The 27,751-nt window shown below is 49.2% G+C and overlaps 1 protein-coding gene across 4 annotated transcripts in view; it reads left to right on the top strand.

Annotated features, from left to right (window-relative positions):
• The window catches only part of agap1 (ArfGAP with GTPase domain, ankyrin repeat and PH domain 1), a 177,775-nt gene that overhangs the window by 34,445 nt on the left and 115,579 nt on the right, over window positions 1-27,751 (top strand). For 3 of the 4 annotated variants that reach the window (XM_072379158.1, XM_072379157.1, XM_072379156.1), the window contains exon 1: window positions 1,743-3,759. The exons of the other annotated variant lie outside the window; for it this stretch is intronic. In XM_072379158.1, the coding sequence (XP_072235259.1) occupies window positions 2,259-3,759 (1,501 nt within the window). In that variant the 5' untranslated portion in view covers window positions 1,743-2,258. Of the gene's footprint in view, window positions 1-1,742; window positions 3,760-27,751 lie in introns of those variants that run through there. 4 annotated transcript variants of the gene reach the window in all.

The raw sequence follows: 27,751 nt of genomic DNA, 5'->3' as shown, positions 1-27,751 counted from the left end.
CAGAACGGCTCGTTAAATGAGGAACTTTCACACAAAGGGAACTAAATAAATATTTTTGGGGAGTTTTCCCCTGATTTTTGCTCCCAGGAGCAGGAAGAAGGATTTATACTGAACATGTCTCCTTTAAAGTGTCTCAGGGCAGGAGAGTTTTCAGCTGTTCTCTGTTCAGAAACCACTGGACTCTTCCAGCAGGTGTGAAGGTGAAGCCTCAGGGAGTAAACGTTGGTTTATTTTCCACCGTCAGATGTCGTGACCTCTGCGACCGTCACGCCGCTGGCGTTTCCACCTCTGTGCTGCTAAAGATACGCCTCGGTGTTTGTCTGAGCCTGCATGGCTGACACAGAGGTGGAGGCTCCACCCTGTTCAGAGCACCGGTGCAGCCGCTAAAACCAGGCGTGGAGCTGTGGGCTCACTTTTAAAGCCGTTTCACTCCTAAACATGTGGTATTATTCGTGATTTTTGGGATTATCTGAACCACACGTCCAACATTAATGATTATTCACACATTATCAGGATTTGTTGCTCTTAAAGCTGCTGATTTTCACTCAAACTCTTGTTCTTTTTGGTCTTTTAAACATGAGAAACAAGAGAAAAGACCCTGAAAACATCACAGATCTTTACAAGGATTCTTTAATGTTTTAACCTTTTAAAGGAAAGATTTCGACAGATTTTAGTGGCTGTGATGATGGTAAGAGACGCTGTGAAACAGCTGAACACAAAGCAGGTGAGAAGGATCAGCTCTGAGGGCTTTTACTCACGTTTTAACTCCTAAAGTGAGTCTGGAAAGCATTTTATCGTCACTGTTTATCTTATTGAAGGCAAAGTTGAACATTTTCATGGACATTTTGTTTGGTTTTATGGAACCTATCTTCCAGATAATCAAAACTCCATAAAGTGGACAAACAGGGTGGAGAATTAATTTGGTTTTCTGCGTTTTCACTCATTTTCAGTCCAGTTCTCGTACCTGAAGCTTCTTTATTCTCATTTAATTCGTCACAAAAAGGTTTTAATCCCAATTTTGCAGAAGAAAATTTAGTCAGAATAAGTAAAATCATCAAAATTAAGATAAAAATGAATTAAAAGTGTAAAAACTGACTTTTAAATTTGGTCTTAAATGAGAGGAAAGTTGAAATGAGAAGTTCTTTCTGCCAGAACAGTGTTTTTCCTTCTTTTTCCTCTTTATTGGAGCTCCTGGATCATAGGAAACACCTTATCCCACTTTCCCCTGATCTGAGCTGCTCCTGCCTGAACTTTGTAGTTTTATTGATCATAAGTGATTAATCTGTGATTATGCAGCACATTGTTATCACCTCCTGCTCCACTGAACCAGATAACAGGGTTTCAGACATTTCACGGCTCCTCTCTCTTCGGCTCCTCTTTTCGGCTCCTCTCTCTTCGGCTCCGCTCTTCGGCTCCTCTCTCTTCGGCTCCTCTCTCTTCGGCTCCTCTCTCTTCGGCTCGGCTCTCTTCGGCTCCTCTCTCTTCGGCTCTCTTCGGCTCGGCTCTCTTCGGCTCCTCTCTCTTCGGCTCGGCTCTCTTCGGCTCCTCTCTTCGGCTCCTCTCTCTTCGGCTCCTCTCTCTTCGGCTCCTCTCTCCTCGGCTCTCTTCGGCTCCTCTCTCTTCGGCTCGGCTCTCTTCGGCTCCTCTCTCTTCGGCTCCTCTCTCCTCGGCTCTCTTCGGCTCCGCTCTCTTCGGCTCCGCTCCTCGGCTCCGCTCCTCGGCTCCGCTCCGTGTTTTCCGGTCGGACCGTGTGGGTGTGTGTGTGGAGCGGAGTGTGTTCAGAGCGCAGCGGGGACAGGGACGCTGTGTCCCGTCGTGCCTTGTGTCTGTCAGCCGGCTGAAAGCGGAGCAGCTCTGCGTCCTTTGCTCCGCATCCAGCGGACTTTTAGTCACACGTGAAGCCGGTGAGAGGCGAGGGAGGCCCGGCTTGCAGCGCGCCGCCGCGCCGCGCACACAATGGGAGCCGCGGCGCTTTCACGGACCGGGACGCGGAGCTGGAAGGACACGGAGCCGCGGGTTGGTGTGTGACGGAGAGCGGAGCTCCTCGCAGCTTTTCCAGGGATGAAGAGGAGCGCGCTTCCTGCTGTTTGCACATCTGGAGCAGAGGAGGGTTCATCCGCGCAGCATTCTAACACAAACACACAAAGTGCGTGTTTAAAACTGCGGAGCTGCAGCTTTTAAAGTCGGAGGGAGTCTCACACACACATTAAACAGCTGTTCAAACAGCTGGGGGGGGCAGGGGGTCATCCTCCGGAGGCATGTACCTGCTGGACAGGATGGAGAGGGGCACTCCTCAGAGGAAAACCGTCTACCGGATCTCCCTCACCCTGGTGAAGAGAGAGAGTTTGGACGATGCCGGCTCCCAGCAGGCGGAGAACGCCAAAGTGGGGGCCTGCCGGAGGGAGGGGTCGGTGGAGGTCCAGCGCAGCGCCCTGCTGGAGCAGCTGAAGGAGGTGGAGGACGAGTCGGACGAGCTGTCGCCGCACCGCTTCATGAGGAGCTTCAGGACGTTCAGCACCGGGCAGCTGGAGCTCGGCAGGGTGAAGGTGTCCAGGAAGCTGCAGAAGGAGCTGAAGGCCGGCGAGCTGAAGGCCGGCGAGCTGAAGGCCGGCGAGCCGAAGGCCGGCGAGCCGAAGGCCGGCGAGCCGAAGGCCGGCGAGCTGAAGGCCGGCGAGCCGAAGGCCGGCGAGCTGAAGGCCGGCGAGCCGAAGGCCGGCGAGCCGAAGGCCGGCGAGCCGAAGGCCGGCGACCTGTTCGCAGAGCGGCGCCCGGAGACGCCCGGGAACAACCGGGAGGCGCCCGGGAACAACCGGGAGGCGCCCGGGAACAACCAGGCGGCGCCCGGGAACAACCGGGAGGCGCCCGGGAACAACCGGGAGGCGCCCGGGAACAACCAGGCGGCGCCCGGGAACAACCAGGCGGCGCCCGGGAACAACCAGGCGGCGCCCGGGAACAACCGGGAGGCGCCCGGGAACAACCAGGCGGCGCCCGGGAACAACCAGGCGGCGCCCGGGAACAACCAGGCGGCGCCCGGTGACGGCCCGGAGCAGGAAGCAGGCCACCCAGGCTGGATTAAAGGGGAAATCTGCTCTGCTGGGGAGAAGAAGAAGAGGCTCCTGAAGGCCAAGAGCGTGGAGGAGAGGAGCTCAGAGCCTCCTGTGAACGGAGACGGGACGCCGTCCCACTCCCGGAGTAACGGGAAACCTTCCAAAGCCGCGTCCCCGGAGACTCCGCCCCCGAAGCCGGGCCTGCTGCGCCGCAGCTTCAGCTTCAGGCACTGGAGCGGCGGCGAGCTGCTGCGCCTGCGGACGCTGTCCAAGGACAAGCACCACAGCAGCTCCGGCTGCATCGGACAGGCTGCCGGCGCCGCCCCCGAGCCCCCGGCGCCCCGCCGGCTGGACCCCAGCAGAGAGAAGAGCCGCACGCTGGAGGTCGGCGCCGTCCTCAACAAGACGGACTCCATGACTGAGCTGAGCCGCTGGGAGAGCGCCCGCGGCAGCAAGAACCGCACGCTGGACAACAGCGACCTGCTGCGACTGGCGGCCGAGAGGGACGCGGCGGGCGGCGGGTTCCTGCTCCGGGGGGGCGGGGGCCGCTCCAGCGAGCGGCGCCTGGTGCGCTTCTTCAGCGGGATCTTTTCCCGGAGAGACGGAGCGTCTCCGCTGGGGAGTCCGAGCACCGGCAGGTCGCTGCGGCGCTTCAGGGGGCCGCCGCTGTCGCAGTCCAGCTCCGAGAGCGTGAACGGAGGCAGCGCAGAGGGTGAACGCACGCACGAGCACGCACACACGCACGCACGCACGCACGCACGCACGAGCACGCACATGCACGCACGCACGCACGCACGCTGAAACATCCGGCTGTGGTCATGGAAACCAAGAGGCGGGCTGAAGCTGAGAGGTTTACAGGATGGGGGAGGATCAGGATGTGTGTGGCGTTTGTTTTAGACACCCGGGTGGCGTTTGTTTTAGACACCCGGGTGGCGTTTGTTTTAGACACCCGGGTGGTGTTTGTTTCTAATCACCCGGGTGGCGTTTGTTTTAGACACCCGGGTGGCGTTTGTTTTATACACCCGGGTGGCGTTTGCTTCTAATCATCCGGGTGGCGTTTGTTTTAAACACCCGGGTGGCGTTTGTTTCTCATCACCCAGGTGGCGTTTTTTTAAACACCCGGGTGGCGTTTGCTTTTCATCACCCGGGTGGCGTTTGTTTTAAACACCCGGGTGGCGTTTGTTTCTCATCACCCAGGTGGCGTTTGTTTTAAACACCCGGGTGGCGTTTGTTTTAAACACCCGGGTGGCGTTTGCTTTTCATCACCCGGGTGGCGTTTGTTTTATACACCCGGGTGGCGTTTGTTTTAAACACCCTGAAACGAGCTGCTGCGGGCCACATTACACCAAACAGGGTCTCCCAGAGGTCGGCTTGAAATAAACCAGATGGAAAACCTCCTCGTTCTTCCTGAAGCGCCATCAGACGTCTTATCCACGCTTCCTGTTTCCACCCAGAGTGGAAAACACGAGGAAGTGTTCAGATGTTGTTTCTGCTCCAACTTCTGCTTCCTCCTCTCAGTTTGTGACCTCTGAGTTTACTTTAAAGTTAAAGTCTTCATGGATCCTTCAGCTTGGACCCAAACATTTGGAACCGAACCCCAAACCGGTCCTGGCCGTGTAGAACTGAGACTCGCCGGATCCACAGTTTCGAATGTGATCAACGAAGTAAACGTTCTAACCTTTGAGCGCCTTTTATCGAGGTTTGGTTTCATCCCGGGTTAGAATCCAAACGTGACCGGTTCAGTTCCGGTTCAGTTGTGGTTCAGTTCTGGTTCAGTTCTGGTTCAGTTCTGGTTCAGTTCCGGTTCAGTTCCGGTTCAGTTGTGGTTCAGTTCTGGTTCAGTTCTGGTTCAGTTCCGGTTCAGTTGTGGTTCAGTTCTGGTTCAGTTCTGGTTCAGTTGTGGTTCGGTTCCGGTTCAGTTCCGGTTCAGTTCTGGTTCAGTTGTGGTTCAGTTGTGGTTCGGTTCCGGTTCAGTTCCAGTTCAGTTCCGGTTCAGTTCCGGTTCAGTTCTGGTTCAGTTGTGGTTCGGTTCTGGTTCAGTTCTGGTTCAGTTCCGGTTCAGTTGTGGTTCGGTTCTGGTTCAGTTGTGGTTCAGTTGTGGTTCAGTTCCGGTTCAGTTCTGGTTCAGTTGTGGTTCGGTTCTGGTTCAGTTCTGGTTCAGTTCCGGTTCAGTTGTGGTTCAGTTCTGGTTCAGTTGTGGTTCGGTTCTGGTTCAGTTCTGGTTCAGTTCCGGTTCAGTTGTGGTTCAGTTCTGGTTCAGTTGTGGTTCAGTTGTGGTTCAGTTCTGGTTCAGTTGTGGTTCGGTTCTGGTTCAGTTCTGGTTCAGTTCCGGTTCAGTTGTGGTTCAGTTCTGGTTCAGTTGTGGTTCAGTTGTGGTTCAGTTCCGGTTCAGTTCTGGTTCAGTTGTGGTTCGGTTCTGGTTCAGTTCTGGTTCAGTTCCGGTTCAGTTGTGGTTCAGTTCTGGTTCAGTTGTGGTTCGGTTCTGGTTCAGTTCTGGTTCAGTTCCGGTTCAGTTGTGGTTCAGTTCTGGTTCAGTTGTGGTTCGGTTCTGGTTCAGTTCTGGTTCAGTTCCGGTTCAGTTGTGGTTCAGTTCTGGTTCAGTTGTGGTTCAGTTGTGGTTCAGTTCTGGTTCAGTTGTGGTTCAGTTCTGGTTCAGTTGTGGTTCAGTTCTGGTTCAGTTGTGGTTCGGTTCCGGTTCAGTTGTGGTTCAGTTCTGGTTCAGTTGTGGTTCAGTTCTGGTTCAGTTGTGGTTCAGTTGTGGTTCGGTTCCGGTTCAGTTCCAGTTCAGTTCTGGTTCAGTTCTGGTTCAGTTCTGGTTCCGTTGTGGTTCGGTTCCGGTTCAGTTGTGGTTCAGTTCTGGTTCAGTTGTGGTTCAGTTGTGGTTCAGTTGTGGTTCAGTTGTGGTTCAGTTGTGGTTCAGTTGTGGTTCAGTTCTGGTTCCGTTGTGGTTCGGTTCCGGTTCAGTTGTGGTTCAGTTGTGGTTCAGTTGTGGTTCAGTTGTGGTTCAGTTGTGGTTCAGTTGTGGTTCAGTTGTGGTTCAGTTCTGGTTCAGTTGTGGTTCAGTTGTGGTTCAGTTGTGGTTCAGTTCTGGTTCCGTTGTGGTTCAGTTCTGGTTCAGTTGTGGTTCAGTTCCGGTTCAGTTGTGGTTCAGTTGTGGTTCAGTTGTGGTTCAGTTGTGGTTCAGTTGTGGTTCAGTTGTGGTTCAGTTGTGGTTCAGTTGTGGTTCAGTTCTGGTTCCGTTGCACCATTTTATTCTTTTTCCCGCCCCGGTGCATTTCTGAGGACATTTTTAGATGAGTTTAGATGAGTTCCGGATGGATGCCTCGCTTCAACGTGTGCTGGCGTTGGCGTTGGCGTGCGATTCAGCCTGAAGCTCTCCGAAAGCGTCTCCGATAAACGTGTGGCGCTGCTTTGCTTCTGCGTTGGATTTCGGAGAAAGATCGCACGTTTTACCACGAAGTCCGACAAACGGAGAAAGAAGTCAGCGGCGTTAAATCCATCAGATCCGCCTCACGCCGCTAAAACCCGTTGGACACGTTCGTCCTTACGCTGAACGCTAGGGGGCGGAGTCTGCACATCGGTGTGAAACGCGTACGTTGGTCGGGTCGCAGTTTCGCAAAAATGAGTGAAATAGCTCCATTTCTGTCCTGTTTTCAGCTGCGGTTCCTTCTGCGATCAAAGTTACTGCGTTATTTACGCTACGGAGAATTAAATCGGACTGAATCGGTTCCTTGCTGCCTTTGAATTTGAGGCCGCTGGCAGCCTGGCCTCGTAAAAAGTTGGTATTTCAAAGAAGTGGCATCCTTCCTTCCTTCCTTCCTTCCTTCCTTCCTTCCTTCCTTCCTTCCTTCCTTCCTTCCTTCCTTCCTTCCTTCCTTCCTTCCTTCCTTCCTTCCTTCCTTCCTTCCTTCCTTCCTTCCTTTCCATCTTTACCTCCTTTCTGTTCCTTCTCCTTCATCTCATTTCCTTTTTTCTGTTTCTTTTTCTACTTTCCTGTTTCCTTGACTCCTTCTTCCCTCAGTTCCCTTCCTTCCTTCCTTCCTTCCTTAAACTTCGTAGAAATGACTCGTGAGAACATGTTACTACTGGAAAAAGCAGCATTTTTAACCCGAGTTGCCGTTTAGAGGCGATAACGCATCATTTTAACACTGCAGGCAGGCCTGGAAACAGGGAAAAGCACGGCCAGGAGCCTTTGAGCTTTTTATCGTACCTTAAATGCTAAATGTGCTCCGGTCGCAGGTTTCAGAGTCGGACAGGTTCAGGTCTGAGGGCAGCTTCCACATGTTTAGGATTCCTGAGAGCGTTGGCCGAGGCAGTGGCAGGTAGGGCTGTCTGAAGGGGGGGGGGGGGGGGGGGGGTGTGACCTCAGGAGTGAGCTGAGAGTGAGTGTGTGTGTGTGTGTGAGAGTGTGTGTGTGTGTGACCTACATCCACAGCCATGCAGAAGTAATGTGGGTCAGACACACAGTCACACTTCTCAGCACTTTGATGTGCGCGCTCACATGAAGAAGAAGAAGAAGAAGAACACGAAGAAGAACAGGAAGAAGAAGAAGAACGCTCACAGTCTTTACTGCTGTTGCTTCACTCTCTTCCTTCCTTCCTTTCCATCTTTACCTCCTTCCTTCCCTCCTCCACGGCCTCGTTTCCTTCATTTGTTTTGATTCCTTCCTTCCTTCCTTCCTTCCTTCTTGTTTCCTTCCCTGCTCTCGTCTTTCTCTCCTTCTTTCTCCTCTTCATCAGTACTTTCATTATCTTTCCTTCCTTGTTTCCCTCGCTCCACCCGGCCTCCCTTTCTCTTCCCTTTCTCTTCCTCTGCCTTTTTCTCTCTTATTCGCTTCTTTCTTTTACTTAACTCATGTGTTTCCTTCTTTCATCTCCTCTTCCCTCCCTCACATCCTTCCTCACATCCTCCCTCACATCCTTCCTCACATCCTCCCTCACATCCTCCCTCACATCCTTCCTCACATCCTTCCTAACATCCTCCCTCACATCCTCCCTCACATCCTTCCTCACATCCTTCCTCACATCCTTCCTCACATCCTCCCTCACATCCTTCCTCACATCCTTCCTCACATCCTTCCTCACATCCTTCCTCACATCCTTCCTCACATCCTTCCTCACATCCTCCCTCACATCCTCCCTCACATCCTTCCTCACATCCTCCCTCACATCCTCCCTCACATCCTTCCTCACATCCTCCCTCACATCCTCCCTCACATCCTTCCTCACATCCTTCCTCACATCCTTCCTCACATCCTTCCTCACATCCTTCCTCACATCCTCCCTCACATCCTTCCTAACATCCTCCCTCACATCCTTCCTCACATCCTTCCTCACATCCTCCCTCACATCCTTCCTCACATCCTTCCTCACATCCTTCCTCACATCCTTCCTCACATCCTTCCTCACATCCTCCCTCACATCCTCCCTCACATCCTTCCTCACATCCTCCCTCACATCCTTCCTCACATCCTTCCTAACATCCTTCCTCACATCCTTCCTCACATCCTCCCTCACATCCTCCCTCACATCCTTCCTCACATCCTTCCTCACATCCTTCCTCACATCCTCCCTCACATCCTCCCTCACATCCTTCCTCACATCCTCCCTCACATCCTTCCTCACATCCTTCCTCACATCCTCCCTCACATCCTCCCTCACATCCTTCCTCACATCCTCCCTCACATCCTTCCTCACATCCTCCCTCACATCCTTCCTCACATCCTTCCTAACATCCTTCCTCACATCCTTCCTCACATCCTCCCTCACATCCTCCCTCACATCCTTCCTCACATCCTCCCTCACATCCTTCCTCACATCCTCCCTCACATCCTTCCTCACATCCTTCCTCACATCCTTCCTAACATCCTTCCTCACATCCTTCCTCACATCCTCCCTCACATCCTTCCTCACATCCTTCCTCACATCCTCCCTCACATCCTTCCTCACATCCTTCCTCACATCCTTCCTCACATCCTTCCTCACATCCTCCCTAACATCCTCCCTCACATCCTCCCTCACATCCTTCCTCACATCCTCCCTCACATCCTTCCTCACATCCTCCCTCACATCCTCCCTCACATCCTTCCTCACATCCTCCCTCACATCCTTCCTCACATCCTTCCTCACATCCTTCCTAACATCCTTCCTCACATCCTTCCTCACATCCTCCCTCACATCCTTCCTCACATCCTTCCTCACATCCTCCCTCACATCCTTCCTCACATCCTTCCTCACATCCTTCCTCACATCCTTCCTCACATCCTTCCTCACATCCTTCCTCACATCCTCCCTCACATCCTTCCTCACATCCTCCCTCACATCCTTCCTCACATCCTCCCTCACATCCTCCCTCACATCCTTCCTAACATCCTCCCTCACATCCTCCCTCACATCCTTCCTCACATCCTTCCTCACATCCTTCCTCACATCCTTCCTCACATCCTTCCTCACATCCTCCCTCACATCCTTCCTCACATCCTCCCTCACATCCTCCCTCACATCCTTCCTAACATCCTCCCTCACATCCTCCCTCACATCCTTCCTCACATCCTTCCTCACATCCTTCCTCACATCCTCCCTCACATCCTCCCTCGCATCCTTCCTCGCATCCTCCCTCACATCCTTCCTCACATCCTTCCTCACATCCTCCCTCACATCCTTCCTCACATCCTCCCTCACATCCTTCCTCACATCCTTCCTCACATCCTCCCTCGCATCCTTCCTCGCATCCTCCCTCACATCCTCCCTCACATCCTTCCTCACATCCTTCCTCACATCCTCCCTCACATCCTTCCTCACATCCTCCCTCACATCCTTCCTCACATCCTTCCTCACATCCTCCCTCACATCCTTCCTCACATCCTCCCTCACATCCTTCCTCACATCCTTCCTCACATCCTCCCTCGCATCCTCCCTCACATCCTCCCTCACATCCTTCCTCACATCCTCCCTAACATCCTCCCTCACATCCTTCCTCACATCCTCCCTCACATCCTCCCTCACATCCTCCCTCACATCCTCCCTTACATCCTTCCTCACATCCTCCCTCACATCCTTCCTTGCATCCTTCCTCACATCCTCCCTCACATCCTTCCTCACATCCTTAAGAAGCTCGACGCTGACAGTTTCCCTCCAAGTTGCTGTTTTTAATGAACGTTAAATTAAACCAACATGTTCGGCGCTTCTTCAGTGGAAACTGAGTGTGAATGAGCTGCCTGACCCCCCCCCCCCCCCCTGTGTGAGCTCGTTAGCCGGCTGCTGTGTGTGAGGGTGTTCTGGGGTCAAAGGGCATGTGTGGGAGGTCGGGGTGTGTTCCTCCTCCTCCTCTCCTCTCCCCTTCAGACTGAAACTGTCCCCTGGGGCGAGTGTTTGAGCTTTAGAGGCTGATGTGGGCTGTGCAGGACAGTGTTTGTTGGACAGGTGTCCTCGTAAAGTTTTGTTATGAGTCAGTTTTTGGCAGAACGACCTCGGAGAGATGCAACCGCCTCCTTTTTGAGGGTCTTTTGCGTTCTAAACCTGAGCATCACCGCTGTGAAACACCCAAAGACCTCTTTGAACTCTCTCCTCAGTCTCTGATCCGACTGGAATGGTCCTCTACTTTAAACATAACCCTAAAAGCAACATAAAAGGCGATTATCCAGTTGATAATTTGCACGAAGCATCTTAAAATTACCCCAAAAGGCACCTTAAACACCAAATCTTCCTCCTGTGTTCTTGCAACAAACATTAAAGTTACTTTGGAGCATTTCCAGCTCATCTGCTTCTCCATTTAAGCCAAATAAACAACTTTAATCAAAACCACTTCAAAAATGTGCAGACGCTGAACATTTCCCACATCTGAGGTGCATTGAACGCATCGTTTCTCAGACTCTTGTTTATGTCAAAGCACCAAAATGAACCAGTTTCATGTCTAATCTTCACTCTAAAGTCAAATATTGTAACATTTTCAGCGTTTTTGGGCCTAAAACGTGTTTAATTCCACCCACAAACTGAAGTAATTAGCTGTGATTCAGAGGAACGTTCTGATAACGCCGTCCTGGGCCTACAGGCCTGCTTAGGATTAATAAACAAGTAAACAACAGCAGAGGCTTTGATTTGGAAGCAGCTCAAACCTGCCGATGACTTTCATCCCTGCAGCATAAGTGAAAAGCAGAGGATGAGTCAGACAGTTTCTGCCTCTCTGCAGACTCTGCAGACGATGCTTTTCTGGTTTGGAAGCTGGATGGTGACGTTATCTCCATCTAAACTGACGCTAATTGTTACCAGTGTGTCTCTGGACATTTGCATGGACCCCCCCCCCCCCCCATGGCTGGGTTAGAGTTTCAGTGCATGGACGTTTTTCTTTCGATGCTTCAACGTGTGCTGGCGTTGGCGTTGGCGTTGGCGTTGGCGTGCGATTCAGCCTGAAGCTCTCCGAAAGCGTCTCCGATAAACGTGTGGCGCTGCTTTGCTTCTGCGTTGGATTTCGGAGAAAGATCGCACGTTTTACCACGAAGTCCGACAAACGGAGAAAGAAGTCAGCGGCGTTAAATCCATCAGATCCGCCTCACGCCGCTAAAACCCGTTGGACACGTTCGTCCTTACGCTGAAGGCTAGGGGGCGGAGTCTGCACATCGGTGTGAAACGCGTACGTTGGTCGGGTCGCAGTTTCGCAAAAATGAGTGAAATAGCTCCATTTCTGTCCTGTTTTCAGCTGCGGTTCCTTCTGCGATCAAAGTTACTGCGTTATTTACGCTACGGAGAATTAAATCGGACTGAATCGGTTCCTTGCTGCCTTTGAATTTGAGGCCGCTGGCAGCCTGGCCTCGTAAAAAGTTGGTATTTCAAAGAAGTGGCATCCTTCCTTCCTTCCTTCCTTCCTTCCTTCCTTCCTTCCTTCCTTCCTTCCTTCCTTCCTTCCTTCCTTCCTTCCTTCCTTCCTTCCTTCCTTGGCAACTTTCCTACATCCTCACTCTAACCACCTCGTCTCCTTTTCTCTTCCTTCCTTCCTTCCTTCCTTCCTTTCTGTTTCCTTCTCCTTCATCTCATTTCCTTTTTTCTGTTTACCTTTTTCTACTTTCTTGTTTCCTTGACCCCTTCCTTCCTTCCTTCCTTCCTTCCTTCCTTCCTTCCTTCCTTGGAACCTTTCCTACATCCTCACTCTAACCACCTTGTCTCCTTTTCTCTTCCTTCCTTCCTTCCTTCCTTCCTTTCTGTTTCCTTCTCCTTCATCTCATTTCCTTTTTTCTGTTTACCTTTTTCTACTTTCTTGTTTCCTTGACCCCTTCCTTCCTTCCTTCCTTCCTTCCTTCCTTGGAACCTTTCCTACATCCTCACTCTAACCACCTTGTCTCCTTTTCTCTTCCTTCCTTCCTTCCTTCCTTCCTTTCTGTTTCCTTCTCCTTCATCTCATTTCCTTTTTTCTGTTTACCTTTTTCTACTTTCTTGTTTCCTTGACTCCTTCTTCCCTCAGTTCCCTCCCTCCCTCCCTCCCTCCCTTCCTTCCTTTCTGTTTCCTTCTCCTTCATCTCATTTCCTTTTTTCTGTTTACCTTTTTCTACTTTCTTGTTTCCTTGACCCCTTCCTTCCTTCCTTCCTTCCTTCCTTCCTTCCTTCCTTGGAACCTTTCCTACATCCTCACTCTAACCACCTTGTCTCCTTTTCTCTTCCTTCCTTCCTTCCTTCCTTCCTTCCTTTCTGTTTCCTTCTCCTTCATCTCATTTCCTTTTTTCTGTTTACCTTTTTCTACTTTCTTGTTTCCTTGACCCCTTCCTTCCTTCCTTCCTTCCTTCCTTCCTTCCTTGGCACCTTTCCTACATCCTCACTCTAACCACCTTGTCTCCTTTTCTCTTCCTTCCTTCCTTCCTTCCTTTCTGTTTCCTTCTCCTTCATCTCATTTCCTTTTTTCTGTTTACCTTTTTCTACTTTCTTGTTTCCTTGACTCCTTCTTCCCTCAGTTCCCTCCCTCCCTCCCTCCCTCCCTCCCTCCCTCCCTCCCTCCCTCCCTCCCTCCCTCCCTCCCTCCCTCCCTCCCTCCCTTCCTTCCTTTCTGTTTCCTTCTCCTTCATCTCATTTCCTTTTTTCTGTTTATCTTTTTCTACTTTCTTGTTCCCTCCCTTCTTCCCTCAGTTCCCTTCCTTCCTTCCTTCCTTCCTTCCTTCCTTCCTTCCTTCCTTCCTTCCTTCCTTCCTTCCTTCCTTCCTTCCTTCCTTCCTTCCTTCCTTTCTGTTTCCTTCTCCTTCATCTCATTTCCTTTTTTCTGTTTATCTTTTTCTACTTTCCTGTTTCCTTGACTCCTTCTTCCCTCAGTTCCCTTCCTTCCTTCCTTCCTTCCTTAAACTTCGTAGAAATGACTCATGAGAACACGTTACTACTGGAAAAAGCAGCATTTTTAACCCGAGTTGCCGTTTAGAGGCGATAACGCATCATTTTAACACTGCAGGTAGGCCTGGAAACAGGGAAAAGCACGGCCAGGAGCCTTTGAGCTTTTTATCGTACCTTAAATGCTAAATGTGCTCCGGTCGCAGGTTTCAGAGTCGAACAGGTTCAGGTCTGAGGGCAGCTTCCACATGTTTAGGATTCCTGAGAGCGTTGGCCGAGGCAGTGGCAGGTAGGGCTGTCTGAAGGGGGGGGGGGGGGGGGGGGGGGTCAGATACACTCTGACCTCAGGAGTGAGCTGAGTGTGTGTGTGTGAGAGTGTGTGTGTGTGAGAGTGTGTCTCTGTGTGTGTGTGTGTGTGTCTCTGTGTGTGTGACCTACATCCACAGCCATGCAGAAGTAATGTGGGTCAGACACACAGTCACACTTCTCAGCACTTTGATGTGCGCGCTCACATGAAGAAGAACACGAAGAAGAAGAAGAACATGAAGAAGAACACGAAGAAGAAGAAGAACATGAAGAAGAACACGAAGAAGAAGAAGAACATGAAGAAGAACGCTCACAGTCTTTTCTGCTGTTGCTTCACTCTCTTCCTTCCTTGGCACCTTTCCTACATCCTCACTGTAACCCCCTTGTCTCCTTTTCTCTTCCTTCCTTCCTTCCTTCCTTCCTTCCTTCCTTCCTTCTTCTCCTCTTACCCTAAATCTTTTCCCTTCTTTTTGATCCTCATTTTCTCTTTCTCACCTTCCTTCCTTTCCATCTTTACCTCCTTCCTTCCCTCCTCCACGGCTTCGTTTCCTTCATTTGTTTTGATTCCTTCCTTCCTTCCTTCCTTCTTGTTTCCTTCCCTGCTCTCGTCTTTCTCTCCTTCTTTCTCCTCTTCATCAGTACTTTCATTATATTTCCTTCCTTGTTTCCCTCGCTCCACCCGGCCTCCCTTTCTCTTTCGTCTCCTCTTCCCTCCCTAACATCCTTCCTCACATCCTTCCTAACATCCTTCCTCACATCCTTCCTCACATCCTTCCTAACATCCTTCCTCACATCCTCCCTCACATCCTCCCTCACATCCTCCCTCACATCCTCCCTCACATCCTCCCTCACATCCTCCCTCACATCCTTCCTCACATCCTTCCTCACATCCTTCCTCACATCCTTCCTCACATCCTTCCTAACATCCTTCCTCACATCCTCCCTCACATCCTCCCTCACATCCTCCCTCACATCCTCCCTCACATCCTCCCTCACATCCTTCCTCACATCCTCCCTCACATCCTCCCTCACATCCTTCCTCACATCCTTCCTCACATCCTTCCTCACATCCTTCCTCACATCCTTCCTAACATCCTTCCTCACATCCTTCCTCACATCCTCCCTCACATCCTTCCTCACATCCTTCCTCACATCCTTCCTCACATCCTTCCTCACATCCTTCCTAACATCCTTCCTAACATCCTTCCTCACATCCTCCCTCACATCCTCCCTCACATCCTCCCTCACATCCTCCCTCACATCCTCCCTCACATCCTTCCTCACATCCTCCCTCACATCCTCCCTCACATCCTTCCTCACATCCTTCCTAACATCCTTAAGAAGCTCGACACTGACAGAAGTTTCCCTCCAAGTTGCTGTTTTTAATGAACGTTAAATTAAACCAACATGTTCGGCGCTTCTTCAGTGGAAACTGTGAGTGTGAATGAGCTGCCTGACCCCCCCCCCCCCCCCTGTGTGAGCTCGTTAGCCGGCTGCTGTGTGTGAGGGTGTTCTGGGGTCAAAGGGCATGTGTGGGAGGTCGGGGTGTGTTCCTCCTCCTCCTCGCCTCTCCCCTTCAGACTGAAACTGTCCCCTGGGGCGAGTGTTTGAGCTTTAGAGGCTGATGTGGGCTGTGCAGGACAGTGTTTGTTGGACAGGTGTCCTCGTAAAGTTTTATTATGAGTCAGTTTTTGGCAGAACGACCTCGGAGAGATGCAACCGCCTCCTTTTTGAGGGTCTTTTGCGTTCTAAACCTGAGCATCACCGCTGTGAAACACCCAAAGACCTCTTTGAACTCGCTCCTCAGTCTCTGATCCTACTGGAATGGTCCTCTACTTTAAACATAACCCTAAAAGCAACATAAAAGGCGATTATTGAATTGATAATTTGCACGAAGCATCTTAAAATGACCCCAAAAGGCACCTTAAACACCAAATCTTCCTCCTATGTTCTGGCAACAAACATTAAAGTTACTTTGGAGCATTTCCAGCTCATCTGCTTCTCCATTTAAGCCAAATAAACAACTTTAATCAAAACCACTTCAAAAATGTGCAGACGCTGAACATTTCCCACATCTGAGGTGCATTGAACGCATCGTTTCTCAGACTCTTGTTTATGTCAAAGCACCAAAATGAACCAGTTTCATGTCTAATCTTCACTCTAAAGTCAAATATTGTAACATTTTCAGCGTTTTCGGGCCTAAAACGTGTTTAATTCCACCCACAAACTGAAGTAATTAGCTGTGATTCAGAGGAACGTTCTGATAACGCCGTCCTGGGCCTACAGGCCTGCTTAGGATTAATAAACAAGTAAACAACAGCAGAGGCTTTGATTTGGAAGCAGCTCAAACCTACTTTCATCCCTGCAGCATAAGTGAAAAGCAGAGGATGAGTCAGACAGTTTCTGCCTCTCTGCAGACTCTGCAGACGATGCTTTTCTGGTTTGGAAGCTGGATGGTGACGTTATCTCCATCTAAACTGACGCTAATTGTTACCAGTGTGTCTCTGGACATTTGCATGGACCCCCCCCCATGGCTGGGTTAGAGTTTCAGTGCATGGACGTTTTTCTTTCGATGCATCAGCATGAACCACATTTCTACAGATGTGAAACGTTCAGGAACAGAGATGAAGACACTTTGGGCAGTAAAAGCTCTGCAGCTGCAGCTTGGCTCCAGGAACCTTCCCCAGGGACTAGGAACCGTTGGAAGGTTTTTCCCCCACGTCCTGTTGTTGAGCTTTAAGAGGCCGGGACTTAATTGTCCTTTTTCTGCCTTCCGAAGGTCTGAAAGATAGTTTCAGCCCAGAGTCTTTTGCATTTCCTCCCAGGCTGAGGGTATCAAATAAGGTTCATGGAAAGTGTGAATCATCAGTGGTAAGGGATGCAAACCCACCCCAAAAGTTCCATAATCGGTCTCTGAAAGGTTCCTGAAACTGAAACTGAAAGGTTCCTGAAAGGTTCCTGAAACGGTCTCTGAAAGGTTCCTGAAACGGTTCCTGAAAGGGCCTCTGAAAGGTTCCTGAAACGGTCTCTGAAAGGTTCCTGAAACGGTCTCCGAAAGGTTCCTGAAACGGTTCCTGAAAGGTTCCTGAAACGGTCTCTGAAACGGTCTCTGAAAGGTTCCTGAAACGGTTCCTGAAAGGGCCTCTGAAAGGTTCCTGAAACGGTCTCTGAAAGGTTCCTAGAAACGGTCTCTGAAAGGTTCCTGAAACGGCCTCTGAAAGGTTCCTGAAACGGTCTCTGAAAGGTTCCTAGAAACGGTCTCTGAAAGGTTCCTGAAACGGTCTCTGAAAGGTTCCTGAAACAGTTCCTGAAAGGGCCTCTGAAAGGTTCCTGAAACGGTCTCTGAAAGGTTCCTAGAAACGGTCTCTGAAAGGTTCCTGAAACGATCTCTGAAAGGTTCCTGAAACGGTTCCTGAAAGGGCCTCTGAAAGGTTCCTGAAACTGAAAGGTTCCTGAAACGATCTCTGAAAGGTTCCTGAAACGGTTCCTGAAAGGGCCTCTGAAAGGTTCCTGAAACTGAAAGGTTCCTGAAACGGTCTCTGAAAGGTTCCTGAAACTGAAACTGAAAGGTTCCTGAAACTGAAAGGTTCCTGAAACTGAAAGGTTCCTGAAACGGTCTCTGAAAGGTTCCTGAAACTGAAACTGAAAGGTTCCTGAAACTGAAAAGTTTTGAAAGTACCTGGAACCTCTAAGATGGGAAATGAAGCTAAACTCCGTTCCTCTAAAGAGTTCAGTGGAAACCAGGCAGCTGCAGTCTGAAACTGAAAGGTTCCTGAAACTGAAAGGTTCCTGAAACTGAAAGGTTCCTGAAACGGTCTCTGAAAGGTTCCTGAAACTGAAACTGAAAGGTTCCTGAAACTGAAAAGTTTTGAAAGTACCTGGAACCTCTAAGATGGGAAATGAAGCTAAACTCCGTTCCTCTAAAGAGTTCAGTGGAAACCAGGCAGCTGCAGTCTGAGGCGTTTAGTTCCCACTTTGTTTAGTTCCTGTGAAAAAGTTCCTGTGAGTAAAAGAAAGTTGGATGTGAACCAAGAAGTTAAATAAAATAAAGTTTAAAGAATATTTCAGAGGTGCAAAAACATCTGCGTTGGAACCTTTTTTAGCCTCTAGTTCCTGGGGTGGAAATGGAGAAAGTTAAAGACCTTAGTTCCTGGAACTCTGTTCTTGCTGAGACCAGCTTATTTTGTTGTCTTTCTGTTACTTCAGACCTTATTAGAAAGGAAGAAGTGGTCTGAAGGAACCTTTTTGGTTGAAAGTCCCTGGGACTTGGAAGTACCGGGTCCTTTTGGTTGAAAAGCAGCTTTTGGTGAAGCTGCAGGACTCTTTGCTTGTTTTGCAGTTCATTCTCTTGTGTTTTGGGGGTGGTTCTGAGCTTGTTTTGCAGTTCATTCTCTTGTGTTTTGGGGGTGGTTCTGAGCTTGTTTTGCAGTTCATTCTCTTGTGTTTTGGGGGTGGTTCTGAGCTTGTTTTGCAGTTCATTCTCTTGTGTTTTGGGGGTGGTTCTGAGCTTGTTTTGCAGTTCATTCTCTTGTGTTTTGGGGGTGGTTCTGAGCTTGTTTTGCAGTTTATTCTCTGAAGGATCCAGTGTTTTGGGGGTGGTTCTGAGGCGGATTCTTCAGATTGCGGCCTCCTCAGACTCGATGTGTAGCAGCACGTGGGGCTGAAGCCGTGAGCAACAGCTTCTTACCCCTGTTGCAGCTTGTTTCCAGGTGCTTTCTGCTCCCCCCTCCGCCCACGCCTTCCTCTTCCTTCTCTCATTGCGTCGCTCTGACAGCACGCCGCCGTCAGTCGGCACATGAAAGGAGGAGCGCTGCATGATGGCTTTACTTTTCCACACAGTCTTATTAATATTTAAGCCAAAAAGCCACAGAAATGTGTCACAAACTTTATGGACAGAAACTGAACGTTTTTCTGGTTCATATTTAAAGACACGATCCAGGATGTGCTGCTTTTTATTCACATGAGAACTCTCCTTCCTTCCTTCCTTCCTTCCTTCCTTCCTTCCTTCGTTCCTTCCTTCCTTCCTTCGTTCCTTCCTTCCTTCCTTCCTTCGTTCCTTCCTTCCTTCCTTCCTTCCTTCCTTCCTTCCTTCCTTCCTTCCTTCCTTCCTTCCTTCCTTCCTTCCTTCCTTCCTTCCTTCCTTCCTTCCTTCCTTCCTTCCTTCGTTCCTTCCTTCCTTCGTTCCTTCCTTCGTTCCTTTGTTCCTTCGTGTTTCCTTCCCTGCTCTCGTCTTTCTCTCCTTCTTTCTCCTCTTCATCACTACTTTCATTATCTTTCCTTCCTTGCTTCCCTCGCTCCACCCGGCCTCCCTTTCTCTTCCCTTTCTCTTCCTCTGCCTTTTTCTCTCTTATTCGCTTCTTTCTTTTACTTAACTCATCTGTTTCCTTCTTTCGTCTCCTCTTCCCTCCCTCACATCCTTCCTCACATCCTTCCTAACATCCATGTCACTGAAACTTTCTCCCCCTTTAAACCCTCCCAGGCGACCCCCCCCCCCCCCCCCGTCTCGGTTTCAGAAGGCATCCTAATTCTTACCCTGGATCAGCTCTCGCTGATTGAATGGACTCCTAATCAGCGTGTGTGAAGCAGTTAGTAGCTGCTGGTGTGACGGTGGTTTTATTTGATTTGGGATGAGCACGAAGCAGGCGGCACGCCGCCAACCCGCCAGTGTTTGAGTGGGGGAGGGTCGGTCGCGTCTCACTGATTAGAGGCTGATATTTAGGTCAGCCAGTGAGCGATGCTGTCCGGCTCCTGACCCGCGCTCCTTATTGATGCTCATCTGCATTAATCTGGGTTCTGTTGTTGTTTTTATCGCTGAAATGAGACGTTTTGCCAGAGGTCCTGACGCCTGATATCATTGCTTTTAATCCAGCACAGCTGATTTTAGGGTTCATGGTGGTGTTTTGTTGGAAATGAACAGTTTTTTTTAGCCTAAGTGTGAAACATCTGATGCATTTTGAGTTTAACAGCCTCAGTTTTCTCCTTTTACTTCTGTTCGGCTGAGATTTCTGATGATAAATGGCTGATTTTGCCTCCATCCCTGAGAGTAACTTCCCGTATTCACAGTGAATTATTCCTGCCAGTATCTGCCTCGGATGACGGATGAAGGGAGCATCGAGGCGCTGGCAGTGGTTTCCTTTCCCCGGTGTTACCACTTCGTGTTTTTCGCCCTTCTCGGAGCAGTTTGTCAGCATTTTCACACACAAAGTCCGTGTCTATCAAACAGATGCGTGAAAGCATCAGCAGTTTAAAAGAACCTGCAGGGCAGTTTCTGCTTTGCATAATTCATCTGCTGCCTGAGAGAAAGTGTGACAGTAAATCAGGTCAGAGGAGACTATCCCTCTGCACCTAAATCATCGCGCTGCTGTAGTCCTAAATCTGCTCTCTGACAGGCTTCGTAGCATCCTGACGGCCGCTAACCACGTAGCATTTAGGCCCACGCAGAAGCACACCTGCTGCAGCTCAGTGCCAACAGCCCCGGCCGTCGCCTCCCGTTGGCCAACGCTCCACACAAGGCTCGCCGTTGTGCCCGAAGCCGACGCCGTGGAAGTCTGTGGCGTTGCCAGGATCAGCTGAGAGTTACCGCAGCTTTATGTTCGACTCTTCACGCCGTCTTTGATGGATTTTAGTTTAAACATTTCCTTTCCTGACGTTTCAGGTGTAGTTTGGTGAAGAAACTCCTCAGTTATGGACATTGCAGCACTGCAGCATGACCAAAATTCACAGAAAACACCAAGAAATGCAGAAATATTCACATTTCTCAGTCATTTTCTTGACAATAAGTCCATAAATCTCATTGTGACGGTGAAACGTTGAATCCTGCGACGCAGAATAGTTCATGAATAAAACAAAACCAAGAAAACATTCTTCATAAAGAAGCTAAATGAAGCGTTAAATCCGCAGATATCATTTCCTCGCTTGTCGACAGCTTGTAGGCCCCTCCCCCTGGTTTCAAACCCTCTAATAACCCCCCAACGCAGATAGTGACACGCACAGCAGCAGCAGCAGCAGCAGCAGCGTCGGTATACAGGCTGGAGTGGTTGTGACAGGTCTGGGGTCAGAGGAGGGGCCGTGAGTGCAGATGATAAAGCTGCTGATGAGGGCTTCTCTGCTCGTCTTTGTGTCGACGGAACAACACGATCAACGTTAAAAACACCAGTGATAATTGTGCAAATTACCAAGCTTTTTGTGGGGGGGGCAGGGAGTGCTCGTAAGGGGTCCAAAATAATGACTTTCAGAGAGGAAGCAGCCCTCAGTTTGGATCCTGCTGCCAGAATGATCTGAAATGAGCTTTAAAACACAGAAACCCAAAGGAAGGTGATCCAGTTTCCCTCCTGGATGCAGAACCTGCCTTCGCTGGCCTTGGAGGTGGGCTGGGTTCATGCTTTCAGGGAGTCCCGTGGCAGCCGCGAGGAGGGCTTGGTTCAGTCCGACTTGGTTCAGTCCGGCTTGGTTCAGTCCGGCTTGGTTCAGTCCGGCTTGGTTCAGTCCGGCTTGGTTTAGTCCGGCTTGCTCTTGGTGGATGTTGGACAGCTCAGGATGGCGTCGTTTTAGCAGATTCACTTTCAGTTTTCGTGCATTCATGGGAACCACTGAAAGTACGCTGTGGTCCGAATGGATAATGTTAGCTTTGTTAGGCGGTGGCGGACACAGAAAGGCTTCCTTGGCCCACATTGACCCACTTTCTGATGTTTGGTCGTTGGCTTAAAGGTACGACTGTTGGAATTAGTTGCTTTGACCAAAGGGCATCTCGGGTCGGCCCCTGGAACCAGTGGCAATGACTCAGGTTTCTGGTTAGGAGCTCGTCTTCCCAGGGAGGTTTTTTGGACCAGAAGGATGTAGAGTTCTTTGGTATCCTTTTGTTTGGTGGATGGTGTGGGATCGTGTTTTAAGGTGTGGGCCAGCGTGAGGAGGGCTTGGTTCAGTCCGGCTTGGTTCAGTCCGGCTTGGTTCAGTCCGGCTTGGTTCAGTCCGGCTTGGTTCAGTCTGGCTTGGTTCAGTCTGACTTGGTTCAGTCTGACTTGGTTCAGTCCGGCTTGGTTCAGTCCGGCTTGGTTCAGTCCGGCTTGGTTCAGTCCGACTTGGTTCAGTCTGACTTGGTTCAGTCCGGCTTGGTTCAGTCCGGCTTGGTTCAGTCTGACTTGGTTCAGTCCGGCTTGGTTCAGTCCGGCTTGGTTCAGTCCGGCTTGGTTCAGTCCGGCTTGGTTCAGTCCGACTTGGTTCAGTCCGGCTTGGTTCAGTCCGACTTGGTTCAGTCCGGCTTGGTTCAGTCTGACTTGGTTCAGTCCGGCTTGGTTCAGTCTGACTTGGTTCAGTCCGGCTTGGTTCAGTCCGGCTTGGTTCAGTCCGGCTTGGTTCAGTCCGGCTTGGTTCAGTCCGGCTCGGTTCAGTCCGGCTCGGCTCAGTCCGACTGACTCATCATGGCACCGTTTCAGGAGATTCACTTTTGACTCGGAAAGAGTCCAGTTCACTTTGCTTTTTGTGAACGCAGAGATTCAGGAGGAATCTTAAAGCAGAGGTTATCCTTGGTCCACTTTCCTATCCTTGATTAAGGCCATGAGTTACTGACTCTAGTTGCTCCGACTGAAGGGTGTTTGTCCTCGTCGGCAGGATAAAGGTTTGTGGACACGCTTGATCCCAGACGTGCTGCAGAGATGATGATCCTGGCCGGTGTGGGAATGCTTTGGTGCAGCTTTGCAGAATTACAGTACATCTGCAGCAGTTTCAGGATTGAGACCAGATCTGTTCCCTGTCTCTGAGCTGACCTCTGACCCCACCTCCTGACCTACCGCCCTGTTCCGGTGTTTCTGTCTTTGAGTGGGACATGAAAGCCAGACACCGACATGAACGCTGCGCAGATTGGCCGGCGGGGTCAGAGGTCAGCTCCTTTTCAGCCTCTCTAAAGCGCGACCCTGCAGCCGTCCTGAAGCACATTCAGGGAACTTTGCAGAAATGTAATCCTCTTGTCTTGTTTACCATCTGATCGGCCTCATCCAATCACAACACGGCCTCTTTGTTTCGGCTCGTCCACGGTTGGTCGCCTGCCATCCTCTTCCTGCCCTGACTTCCTGCTTTCCCTTCAGGCAGCTTTAATCAGATTGTGTGTGAAAAACGAGCGCACATCTGGAGGAAATACTCGCAATACCAGGAGATTTGATTCTTCATTGAGGTTCTCAGTCGTGCTTTATAGTTATTAGCTCCCTCATATCCTTCTTATCCTTCCTTCCTCGCCTCCTCTGGATGTCTGCTGTCACTGCCGTCCCTCCTACATCTTAGATCAGGACTTTATAACCAGATTATACACCTCCCCACTCCAACCAGGGCTCAAAATTAATCTCGTCTGTGAAATGCCTTCATTTTGCTTCCAAACGCGCTGCATCTGCTTCACGTTTGTAAAAGCAAAGCTGGTCTTATATACGGTATAATTGTCTGGAGATTTACGAGAACATAGTAGCTGTCTGACAGTAAATATCGCTGTGAAAATACTCTAAAATAATGAAAGAAACCCTTTAAAGCAGCGCTTTGTTCAACCCTACAACTTAAAAAACAGTCTTTTTGCTTCTCTGCTCAGAAGAATCTGAAATGGATGAAATCAGCTTCTCTGAAGGAGAAGAACAACGTCCTATTTGGGATATTTTCACAATAAAAGCACCAACCGGAGGAGGTTTGGTCTACAAGCAAAGCCCTAAAGCAGGGATACCCACATCCGGTCCTGCAGGGTTTAGATTTCCCTGCTTCAACACGCCTGATTTCTTCTTGCTTATCTTCAGCCTCTGTGCTGCATGTTGTATCGAACACGGCTCGGCCTTTAGCTGCATTTCTTGGTCGTCGGTTCTGGTGTTCGACTTTGCTGTTCGTTGCCGTCTGAACAGCGTTTTCCTGCTTCCTACAGACCCCCAAACTGCCTGAAACCTTCTCTGTTGCATCGCGTGCTTCGGCGTTAGCTGCTGCTGTGGTTTTGGACTCCGAAGCCTTGATTCTGGTGTTTTTTATTTATTCTGAAGCACTAAAACACTTAGTTCCTCTGTTACTTCTGTATCAGCTTTGTTTCAGATTTTTCAGCAGCTGTTCTCCTTCTTCGAAGCCTTTTTCGTCCTTGGTTTCCGGCTGCTGGGAGCTGCTAATGGCCTCACACATTGAGCTAAAGTGAGAAACTGTCGCCTCTGCACACTAACCCAGAAGAATGAGCCTTTACTAACTGAGAAGTTGAACAGAGCTCACACAAACCAGGTGTGTCACGAGCTGTCGGACAGGTTTAATCAGCTGTGCCTGACATATGTGCTGTGTAAACACACCTTCGCATTGTGCAGCTGTTAGACAGGAACAGTTACTCCGAACAGCCTGAAAACCACACAAACCGACACCTCCATCTTTGTTCTCCATCTAAAGTTCATCAGTCAGACGTTTGGTTTCAGAAGGAGACAAAGAAGATGCAACAAACATGTTAAATCACATGAAATTCTGCCCATTTGGGTTCATTTTGTCACGAATTTCTGCAAACAAAGCTGCATATATCCGGTGTTCTTAAAAAGATTCACATCTGAGACCCAGAAATGTCACGGAACAGGAAAAAAGTAAACCAAAGGGTTAAAGTTGATCTGTTAGGTGGAAAAAACTAAACCAAAGGGTTAAAGTTGATCTGTTAGGTGGAAAAAACTAAACCAAAGGGTTAAAGTTGATCTGTTAGGTGGAAAAAACTAAACCAAAGGGTTAAAGTTGATCTGTTAGGTGGAAAAAACTTAACCAAAGGGTTAAAGTTGATCTGTTATGGTTAAAAAAACTAAACCAAAGGGTTAAAGTTGATCTGTTAGGTGGAAAAAACTAAACCAAAGGGTTAAAGTTGATCTGTTAGGTGGAAAAAACTAAACCAAAGGGTTAAAGTTGATCTGTTAGGTGGAAAAAACTAAACCAAAGGGTTAAAGTTGATCTGTTATGGTTAAAAAAACTTAACCAAAGGGTTAAAGTTGATCTGTTAGGTTAAAATAACTAAACCAAATGGTTAAAGTTGATCTGTTAGGTGGAAATAACTAAACCAAAGGGTTAAAGTTGATCTGTTAGGTGGAAATAACTAAACCAAAGGGTTAAAGTTGATCTGTTAGGTGGAAAAAAACTTAACCAAAGGGTTAAAGTTGATCTGTTAGGTGGAAAAAACTAAACCAAAGGGTTAAAGTTGATCTGTTAGGTGGAAAAAACTAAACCAAAGGGTTAAAGTTGATCTGTTAGGTGGAAAAAACTAAACCAAAGGGTTAAAGTTGATCTGTTATGGTTAAAAAAACTTAACCAAAGGGTTAAAGTTGATCTGTTAGGTTAAAATAACTAAACCAAATGGTTAAAGTTGATCTGTTAGGTGGAAATAACTAAACCAAAGGGTTAAAGTTGATCTGTTAGGTGGAAATAACTAAACCAAAGGGTTAAAGTTGATCTGTTAGGTGGAAAAAAACTTAACCAAAGGGTTAAAGTTGATCTGTTAGGTGGAAAAAACTTAACCAAAGGGTTAAAGTTGATCTGTTAGGTGGAAATAACTAAACCAAAGGGTTAAAGTTGATCTGTTAGGTGGAAAAAACTAAACCAAAGGGTTAAAGTTGATCTGTTAGGTTAAAATAACTAAACCAAATGGTTAAAGTTGATCTGTTAGGTTAAAAAAACTAAACCAAAGGGTTAAAGTTGATCTGTTAGGTTAAATAAACTAAACCAAAGGATTAAAGTTGATCTGTTATGGTTAAAATAACTAAACCAAATGGTTAAAGTTGATCTGTTAGGTGGAAAAAACTAAACCAAAGGGTTAAAGTTGATCTGTTATGGTTAAAAAAACTCAACCAAAGGGTTAAAGTTGATCTGTTAGGTGGAAAAAACTAAACCAAAGGGTTAAAGTTGATCTGTTATGGTTAAAAAACTAAACCAAAGGGTTAAAGTTGATCTGTTAGGTGGAAAAAACTTAACCAAAGGGTTAAAGTTGATCTGTTATGGTTAAGAAACTAAACCAAAGGGTTAAAGTTGATCTGTTAGGTGGAAAAAACTAAACCAAATGGTTAAAGTTGATCTGTTAGGTGGAAAAAACTAAACCAAAGGGTTAAAGTTGATCTGTTATGGTTAAAAAAACTAAACCAAAGGGTTAAAGTTGATCTGTTAGGTGGAAAAAACTAAACCAAAGGGTTAAAGTTGTGTCATAAATCCTGAACTAAAAGGTGTTTTACAGCATCTGAAACCGGGACCAGATTTGAGTAAAAAGCTTCTTCTTCCTCCAGCTTCACCTCCGCTCTGGCTGAGCTGAGCTGAGGAGAATCGTCTGCAGAGGAGGATGAAAAATGGCGTGAAGGGCGAAGGCTGAGATAATATGATGCCACGTGTGACCGATGAGGCGGCGGCGCTCTGATTTGTCACGGTCGGGGTTAACCCCAGCATCTCGCTGCCTGGAGGCAGCAGCAGCCTCGCTCCACCCACCTAAAAACAGTTTGTAAAACGGTTTAAAAAACGGTTTAAAAAAGGTTTAAAAAAGGTTTAAAAAACGGTTTGAAAAACGGTTTGAAAAACGGTTTGAAAACGGTTTAAAAAACGGTTTAAAAAACGGTTTAAAAACGGTTTAAAAAAGGTTTAAAAAACGGTTTGAAAACGGTTTAAAAAACGGTTTAAAAAACGGTTTAAAAAACGGTTTAAAAAACAGATTAAAAACAGTTTTAAAAACGGTTTTAAAAACGGTTTAAAAACGGTTTAAAAAACGGTTTAAAAATGGTTTAAAAAACAGTTTAAAAAATGGTTTAAAAAACGGTTTAAAAACGGTTTAAAAAGGTTTTAAAAACATTTCGATGAAATACTTCAGGAGCGAGAAGTCCTAAACGAGCCAAACGAGAAGATTTAACCGAAAGAAAGGAACAAAATATGAAATACTTCAGGGGCGAGTCCTAAAGGAGCTAAACTTAAACGTCTTTCATATGATTTAACCGAAAGAAAGGAACAAATCGTTTGTTTGGTGTGTTTCTGCTGAGCCGGATCAGAACGGGTCGAGCTGTTTACCCAGAACCGGTTTCCTCACATGCCTGCGCACACGTTTGCATTCCCAGCATGCTTCAGGAATCACCGTGACGACCACAGGCGACCACAGGGCGCGTTTCCTCTCCCGTAAGTTATTCTGAGCCACGTTCGGTTCTGTTCCATAAACAGAACCGGGTTAGAACAGAACCGGGTTAGAACAGAACCGATCTGGTCTGAGCTGCTTTTCCTCCATAATGAGGGAACAGAACCGGGTTCGAACAGAACCGGCCTGATCTGAGCTGCTTTTCCTCCATAATGAGGGAACAGAACCGGGTTAGAACAGAACCGGGTTAGAACAGAACCGGGTTAGAACAGAACCGGCCTGATCTGAGCTGCATTTCCTCCATAATGTGGGAACAGAACCGGGTTAGAACAGAACCGGCCTGATCTGAGCTGCTTTTCCTCCATAATGCGGGACCAGAACCAGGTTCTGTTGGATCCTCGCTCACTGACCTTCTCGCTGCTTCTATAAGGTGAAGCGGGCCTTTGCTGTGGCAGGAAAGTGCTTCTGTGATGATCTGCCCAACCGCTGGGCCTCTAATGCGTGGACATGAGGAAGCGGCGGCGCCAGCTGAGGCGTCCTGACCCGTGCGGCGTCCTGACCCGTGCGGCGTCCTGACCCGTGCGGCGTCCTGACCCGTGCGGCGTCCTGACCCGTGCGGCGTCCTGACCCGTGTGGCGCCCTGACCCGTGCGGCGTCCTGACCCGTGCGGCGTCCTGACCCGTGTGGCGCCCTGACCCGTGCGGCGTCCTGACCCGTGTGGCGCCCTGACCCGTGCGGCGTCCTGACCCGTGTGGCGCCCTGACCCGTGTGGCGTCCTGACCCGTGCGGGGTCCTGACCCGTGCGGCGTCCTGACCCGTGCGGCGTCCTGACCCGTGCGGGGTCCTGACCCGTGCGGCGTCCTGACCCGTGCGGCGTCCTGACCCGTGCGGCGTCCTGACCCGTGCGGCGTCCTGACCCGTGCGGCGTCCTGACCCGTGCGGCGCCCTGACCCGTGCGGCGCCCTGACCCGTGCGGCGCCCTGACCCGTGCGGCGCCCTGACCCGTGCGGCGCCCTGACCCGTGCGGC

The sequence above is a fragment of the Leuresthes tenuis genome, unplaced genomic scaffold, assembly GCF_036924035.1.
Source record: "Leuresthes tenuis unplaced genomic scaffold, fLeuTen1.0.hap1 SCAF_1, whole genome shotgun sequence".
In the NCBI taxonomy this organism is placed as follows: domain Eukaryota; kingdom Metazoa; phylum Chordata; class Actinopteri; order Atheriniformes; family Atherinopsidae; genus Leuresthes; species Leuresthes tenuis.
The sequence above is the reverse complement of the archived record's forward strand: the minus strand, read 5'-3'. Positions and strand labels throughout refer to the sequence as shown.